General features: G+C 40.1%; 1 protein-coding gene across 1 annotated transcript; it reads right to left on the bottom strand.

Moving 5' to 3' along the window:
* Window positions 1–7,387: 7,387 nt before the first annotated feature.
* Window positions 7,388–8,116, bottom strand: LOC106319941. Its single transcript, XM_013758328.1, has one exon. The coding sequence runs from the start codon at window positions 8,114–8,116 to the stop codon at window positions 7,388–7,390; it is 729 nt and encodes a 242-aa protein (XP_013613782.1).
* Window positions 8,117–8,483: the final 367 nt, after the last annotated feature.

The raw sequence follows: 8,483 nt of genomic DNA, 5'->3' as shown, positions 1-8,483 counted from the left end.
AAGAAAGAATTCGAAATGAAAGACTTAGGAAAAACTAAGTTCTGTTTGGGATTACAGTTTGAGTATAAAGCAAATGGCATCCTTGTGCATCAGGAAACTTATACAGAGAAAATACTCAAGCAATTCAGTATGGACCAGGCACACCCCTTACCGTGTCCTATGGTCGTGAGGTCCTTAGATCTTGAAAAGGATCCATTCGGTCCAAAGAAACCCGACGAGGAACCGCTCGGATCGGAAGTGCCTTACTTAAGTGCCATTGGGGCCTTAATGTACTTAGCTAGTCATACTAGACCGGACATAAGCTTTGCCGTGAGTTTACTATCCAGATTTGGGTCATGTCCGACTTCAAGGCATTGGAACGGAGTGAAACATCTGTTCAGATATCTGCAAGGAACAAAAGATCTTGGTTTGTTCTATACCAACCGACCAGGAGAGAACTTGGTCGGATATGCAGCCGCAGGGTACCTATCTGACCCACATCAGGCTAGATCTCAAACAGGATATGTGTTTACACATAGTGGAGCCGCAATATGCTGGTGTTCAACAAAGCAATCTCTAGTTGCTACATCATCCAATCACGCCGAGATCATAGCCATGTATGAGGCAAGCCGTGAGCTTGTTTGGTTGAGGAACATGACCGGCCATGTCTTGAAAGAGAGTGGTCTGGCCGTGGGACAAAAGAAAGAGGAGCCAATGATCATTTACGAGGACAATGCGGCGTGCATAGCTCAGCTCAAGGAAGGATACATCAAAGGAGACAGGACCAAGCACATCCTGCCCAAGTTCTTTTTCACCCACGATCTGCAGAAGGCAAAGGAGGTCCAAGTAGTTCAAGTCCGATCCAGCGACAAATCAGCCGACCTTTTCACCAAGTCTCTGCCAACCTCAACATTCAGGAAGCTGGTTCATCAGATAGGGATGCGCCGCCTGAAGGATCTGCAGTGATGCCGTCATCAGGGGGAGTGTCATGCGTTGTACTCTTTTTCCTGTCTACGGTTTCCATTTTTTCCCACCTTGGGTTTTTGGTTTTCCTAGAGAGGTTTTAACGAGGCAACATCGTGCATGATACGAGCCCATATGCTTCTAGCATCCAAGGGGGAGTGTTATAAACAATGTGGATTGCTAGAAGCCCAATGGCCAAGACCGTGGCCCATAGAGAGAGAGAGAGTCGGCGGCCCAAGAGGAGAGAGAGTCGGCCGCCCCTTAGTCTTTGATGTTTCCATTTATCTTTCATGTTTATCCATTAGGAGGTTTTCCTTTTTACTCTAGGATTATGATTTGGATACTTTCCTTTTCTCTACCCCATTGTATCCCCTATATAAGGGAACACTTTGATTCAGAAATAATACACATAACACAATCGATTTCATTTCTTGTTCACAACATTTAAGAATAAAATGTTTAATGACATACATAAAACTTTAAAAGGGAAAATAAAATTAACCAAATAGAAAACAACCACGAGTAAATTATCAATATAGATCAACTACAAAGGTAAAACACATTGCCCATAACATAGTCTCCCGTTCCAAGACTACCATATTTGTAAGTTAAGTACTACTGACCAAAAAAAAGAACAAGAGCTTATTTACAATAAGAAACTACATATTTACAATATAAACATTAATGTTATAAATAATGTTGACAACTTTTTTTCATAAAAAACTAATATTTTGTGCATAGCGCAAAAAAAAAAACCCCATTAATACAAAATAAAAGATTCACAGCTTCTACTAACATTTTAAGTTTTCAACCAAAAAAACAAATGATAGGCTATATAAAATAAGATGTAGATATACCAAGCAAAATAACAGAATTATCCAAAAATAAATAATATATTCAAATATATAATTGTAAGTTTAAGTATTTTAGTTACATATTTAATTAGAATTTTGTATTATAATTGTAATTTGAACCTGTAAATTTGGTCTGTATTCTACTTGCACATTGGAAAATAAATTATCGATGTATTCAAGAAAAAAAAGTATAGGAACAAAAATGTAATCCATGTTTTATACTAAATCTAAATTCTATTTACTATAATAACTACCATAATTAAAGTATAGTAAATACTAAAAACATATGAAACTATCATGTATTGGTGAACATTTTTCAATAGTAAGATAAACATGATCTATAAGAAGAATAACAAAACATGCAAAGTGAATATTAATATCATTTTAATTTAAAATAAGCTTAATATTTTAAAATACTCATTAAAATTGTTGATATATTTAGATATGTAACTATTTTGTCCAAATATATGTGTATAATCCCATAATTATTTTGGTTAATTACCCGCCCGGCGGGCCAAATCCTAGATGTTTAAATAAATTAATTAAAGTATTCAAATAAATTCCTAACAATCGTATAACAATATTAATTAACTTGGACACTACTCATTTTCTTTTCAAGTTCAAAGATCACAGCTTACTCAAGTTAAAACAGACCAGAATCGTAATTGAACCAAATACAAATTATAAGTAAAAATTTGTTCATATTTCGTTTATTAATATACAGCACGTTAACTTGTAATTCAATATATATATATATACATATATACATATAGTTAGGTAATATATTCATGCGGTCCATGTGGTTAAATTTATCTATATATGTGTAAATATAGTATATAAAACAGCCTATATGAAATATTTCAAAATAAAAAACTTACTAGTTTCATTCGGTCCATGTGTTTTGACCTGTAACGTGATTTGTGATCTTATTTATTTGTGACAACTTGGAGTAGTGTCCAAGTTTATTATTTGAATGATTTATGAGACGTTAATGCTCTTCTGATACAACACTTTCTGAACAAAATGTAGGTAGATATTAGAATGATTTCCTTTAATAACATATTAAATATGCAATGTCCTAAATTTTAGCATCTAATCTATTAAAACAAAGTCCTATTTGAAATTTACCATGTCATGCTTTATTTTTGGACTCACTGAATGTTGTGACTAAATATAATTAAAGACAAGCTTCATATGCAATTTTATATGGTAACCAATATACTTAAATTAAACCAACTAATATCTCATACTTCACAAACATAATTCTAAACCGTAACGAAATTCTTCGTCTTCACGAACATGCTTATAGCCTTATACAATTTTCCAGCAAAAAAAGTCGACTTCAATCTCTGTTTGCTTTTCTCTTTCTATCGGATATTGCTTAAGAATAGTGTTATCCTTTTATAGTAATGATCATTTGTGTATTTCTTGTGGTTTAAAGCAGTTGGATAGGTGGGAGATACGTTTAGGGTTTTGGGTTAGGAGTGAAAGATACCATTGATGCCCTCTGATTGAAGATCATCAATCAATCGGCTCAAAGCCAATGTATTACATCCAATGAAACCTAATATATCTGGGTTTTGATTCCAAATCCAAACTAAAAATCTTAGCAAAATAAAATTTGAGTTTTTAATTAGTGTTTAGAATTTAGTTGATTTGTTAGTTTACATATGATTTAGGGTTTGTTCTCTAAGTACAGAGGCGGCCGACTCTCTCTCTCCTCTTGGGCCGCGGTCTCTCTCTCTCTCTATGGGCCTCGGTCTTGGCCATTGGCTTCTAGCAATCCACATTGTACATAACACTCCCCCTTGGATGCTAGAACCATATGGGCTCGTATCATGCACGATGTTGCCTCGTTAAAACCTTTCTAGGAAAACCAAAAACCCAAGGTGGGAAAAATGGAAACCGTAGATAGGAAAAAGAGTACAACGCATGACACTCCCCCTGATGAAGGTATCACGGCAGGTCCTTCAGGCGGCGCATCCCTTTCTGATGAACCAGCTTCCTGAACGTTGAGGTTGGCAGAGACTTGGTGAAAAGGTCGGCTGAGTTGTCGCTTGATCGGACTTGGACTACTTGAACCTCCTTTGCCTTCTGCAAGTCGTGGGTGAAAAAGAACTTGGGCAGGATGTGCTTGGTCCTGTCTTCCTTGATGTGTCCTTCCTTGAGCTGAGCTATGCACGCTGCATTGTCCTCGTAGATGATCATTGGCTCCTCTTTCTCTTGTCCCACGGACAGACCACTCTCTTTCAAGACATGGCCGGTCATGCTCCTCAACCAAACAAGCTCACGGCTTGCCTCATACATTGCTATGATCTCGGCATGATTGGACGATGTAGCAACTAAGGTTTGCTTTGTTGAACGCCAGCATATTGCGGCTCCACTATGCGTAAACACATATCCTGTCTGAGATCTAGCCTGGTGTGGATCAGATAAGTATCCAGCATCTGCATACCCGACCATGTTCTCTCCTGGCCGGTTGGTATAGAACAAACCAAGGTCTTTTGTTCCTTTCAGATATCTGAACAGATGCTTCACACCATTCCAATGCCTTAAGGTCGGACATGATCCAAATCTGGATAGTAAACTCACGGCAAAGCTTATGTCCGGTCTAGTATGACTAGCTAAATACATTAAGGCTCCAATGGCACTTAAGTAAGGCATGTCCGGTCCGAGTGCTTCCTCGTCCGGTTTCTTAGGTCCGAATGGATCCTTCTCAAGGTCTAAGGACCTCACGACCATAGGACACGGTAAGGGGTGTGCCTGGTCCATATTGAATTGCTTGAGTATCTTTTCTGTATAAGTTTCTTGATGCACAAGGATGCCATTTGCTTTATACTCAAACTGTAATCCCAAACAGAACTTAGTTTTCCCTAAGTCTTTCATTTCGAATTCTTTCTTTAGACATTCGACGGTTTGGGAAATTTCTCCAGAGGTTCCTATTATGTTCAGGTCGTCCACGTAGACAGATATTATAACATAGCCCTTTCTGTCAAATTTCTTTATGAATATACATGGACTTATTGGATCGTTCTTATAACCCTCTTTGGTTAGGTACTCGGATAGCCGGTTATACCACATTCGACCTGACTGTTTTAAGCCATATAAAGCTTTGTTCAGCTTAATGCAATGTTGTTCTCGAGAACCTTTCTTATCTTTGAGCTCAATACCCTCTGGAACTCTCATATGTATTTCATTGTCCAGTGGTCCGTACAGGTATGCTGTAACTACATCCATTAGGCGCAAATCAATGCTCTCTCTCACGGCCAGACTGATTAAGTATCTCAATGTAGTCGCATCCACCACAGGGGAATAAGTTTCCTCAAAGTCTATTCCTGGTCTTTGCGAGAATCCTTGTGCTACAAGCCGTGCTTTGTATCTCACTACTTCTCCTTTCTCATTTCTCTTCCTTACAAAGACCCATTTGTATCCCACTGGTTTGACATCTCTAGGTGTCAAGATTATAGGGCCAAAAACGCCTCTCTTTCTTAATGACTCTAACTCCACGTTTATAGCTTGTTTCCATTTGATCCAATCCGATCTTAGCATGCATTCTTGTATGGACGTGGGTTCTAGATCCTCATCTTTATCCATGATCTCAAGTGCTACCTTGTATGCAAATAAATCATCAACGTTGATATCTTTTCTGTTCCATTGTTTTCCAGACATCACATGGTTTATAGAGATCTCTTGATTGTCCGGTTCTGGTGTCCCGTGAAGTCCAGCGTCCCGGACCTCACTTGGAGGAACGACCGGATCATCGGGTGTGGACGGTTCACTCGGCTCAACCGTCATGGTTGGCTCGACCGTTCCATCTATGTCCTGGACGGTTTTCTTAATGCTCTCGGATCCAGCACCTTTCTTGGATTTCCGAGGCTGTTTGTCTTTGGAACCAATTGGTCTGCCACGTTTTAGACGTTGCCTAGACTCTGTAGCCACTTGACATTGTCCATCTTGGACGTCTAATCTTACAGGTGCATTACAAGCCGGGATGTGTGATATTGTCACTCTACTTGGGTCAGCAAATGTATCTGGCAATCTATTAGCTAGCTCTTGAAGATGTATTATCTTCTGGACTTCTAAATCACAATCTTTAGTCCGAGGATCTTGCCAAGATGTCGATGGTCTAAACCATTCTATTTCTTTTGTTATCAACCGGCTGTTATCTCCCCCTAAGGACGGATATGTGGACTCATCAAAGTGTGAGTCTTCGTATCTGGCCTTAAACAAATCACCGGTTGTTGGCTCAAGATACTTTATAATACTTGGGGATTCATATCCTACGTATATTCCCATCCTCCTCTGCGGTCCCATCTTAGTTCTCTGTGGTGGAGTAATTGGAACGTAGACGGCACATCCAAATGTTTTGATGTGGGACACGTCTGGCTCATGACCCGTAAGTAATTGGGATGGTGAATATCTATGCTCACTAGATGGCCTGATGCGAATCAGTTCCGTAGCATGTAAAACCGCATGTCCCCATGCTGATACCGGAAGTTTAGACTTCATAAGTAATGGACGGGCTATCAGCTGGATACGTTTAATGAAAGATTCGGCCAAGCCGTTCTGTGTATGGACATGTGCCACGGGGTGTTCTACTCTTACCCCCATGGACATACAGTATTCATTAAACGCCTGGGACGTGAACTCACCAGCATTATCTAGACGTATAGTCTTGAGTGGAAAGTCTGGAAAATGTGCTCTCAGCCTTATCATCTGAGCAAGCAGCCGTGCAAAGGCTAGGTTCCGAGTGGACATAAGACATACATGCGACCATCTGGTCGATGCATCAATGAGGACCATGAAATATCTAAACGTCCCACAAGGTGGGTGTATCGGTCCACATATGTCCCCTTGGATTCTTTCCAGAAAGTTTAAGGTTTCTTTATTAACCTTGGCTGGTGATGGCCTAGTTATGAGTTTCCCTTGTGCACATGCTGCACATGTGAGATTTCGTGGGATTACTCCTTTGAACGTGTGCCCTAATGAATTCATCATTAGTTTTCGCATCATAACTGTTCCGGGATGGCCAAGCCGGTTATGCCATAAAGTGAATAGTTCTGAGGTATTTGCCTCGACCATACTGATCCGTGCATAGTAAAGACCAGTAGACATTGCGGGCATGGTCTCTAGGATCTTTTTATTGCCTTTGGTGATCAAAGTTATGTTAAGGAATTCTTTGTTTCCTTCTTCCCATGTTTCAAGGTGAAAACCGTTCAACCTTATGTCTTTAAAACTCAATAAGCTTCTTCTAGAGCTTGGGGAATACAAGGCGGTTTTGATCTCTAGGTGAATGCTCTTGGGCATCATCACATAGGCCTGGCCGTGACCTTCAATCAGGCTGGCCTCACCCGCAATTGTTTGTACCTTTGCACTTTGCTTTGTGAGATTCATAAAGTACCTTTTGTCTCTAAGGATCGTATGACTTGTGCCACTATCCACCACAAGTATACTCATCTCATCATTCATTTCTATAAGTAAAATTTACTAGACTTTAGAGACTTTGTAAAACTTTTATTATAAATGTCATTTCATAAAATAAAAACACCAAATCAAAGACATAAAGCAATAAGACAATGTGATTCGAAAAACTAAACTTTCAGACAGTCGGATGTCTCAAAATCCATTTGGTCATCTTTGTTGTCCCTGTCGGATTCATTGTCAGCATCATATCCCTTGTCATCTTGACCGTTTTCTTGGATCATGTTTGCCTCCGGGTTCTTGTTCTTGATACTCTCTTTATTGAGTTCGCACAAGTGTTTTGGAGTTCTGCAGTTCTTGGTCCAATGATTGTCCATCCCACATCTGTGACATAAAGAATTGGATGTGTAAGATGGTTTGGATATGCCACCTCGTCCACGGCCATAACTCCCTCGGCCCCGACCGTAATTGGAACCACGACCACGGTTATTGTGGTTTCCTCTTCGGCCGGTTGAGTAGATATCTCTACCGTTATGATTGTCACGCCTACGCCCCCTGTACCCACCACGGCCATTGCCGTGTGGTCTCTTGTTATCATGGGTGTAGTAGGTTTCTTTGGGATCTTTCTTTTCAACCTCATGGGCTTCGGGTAATGGTGCTGTCCCGACCGGCCTGGCTCCACTATTTTTCATAAGGAGCTCATTGTTTGCCTCGGCCAGGAGGAGACATGAGATCAGATCAGTATATGTGGCAAAACCTTTTGTCCTGTATTGCTGCTGCAACACAGAATTCGACTGATTGAAAGTCGTATAGGTCTTTTCAAGCATCATCACATCGGACACTTCTTCACCACACAGCCTTAGTATAGAGACGATTTTGAACAAGGCTGAATTGCTCATCCACGGACTTGAAGTCCATGAATCTGAGATGCATCCAATCGTGCCTTGCCTTTGGAAGCAACACCATCTTTTGGTGATCGTATCTGTGCTTTAAAGCATTCCAAAGATCGAGTGGACTCTCAATTGTCATGTACTGATCCTTAAGACCTTCGATGAGATGATGGCGCATATAACATATGGCCCTGTATCTATTCTTTTCATTCTCATCATTACCCTCAGTGATAGTATCACCGAGTCCCTTGGACTTTAGACTAATCCTTGTGTCTAGCGCCCACTGCAAGTAATTGTCTCCGGAGAGATTAAGGGCTGCATAGTCTCTGTTTGCTATTTTCGACATCTGATCCACATTATCATACAAGACATTAGA

The sequence above is a fragment of the Brassica oleracea genome, unplaced genomic scaffold (assembly GCF_000695525.1).
Source record: "Brassica oleracea var. oleracea cultivar TO1000 unplaced genomic scaffold, BOL UnpScaffold00703, whole genome shotgun sequence".
NCBI lineage: Eukaryota > Viridiplantae > Streptophyta > Magnoliopsida > Brassicales > Brassicaceae > Brassica > Brassica oleracea.
The sequence above is the reverse complement of the archived record's forward strand: the minus strand, read 5'-3'. Positions and strand labels throughout refer to the sequence as shown.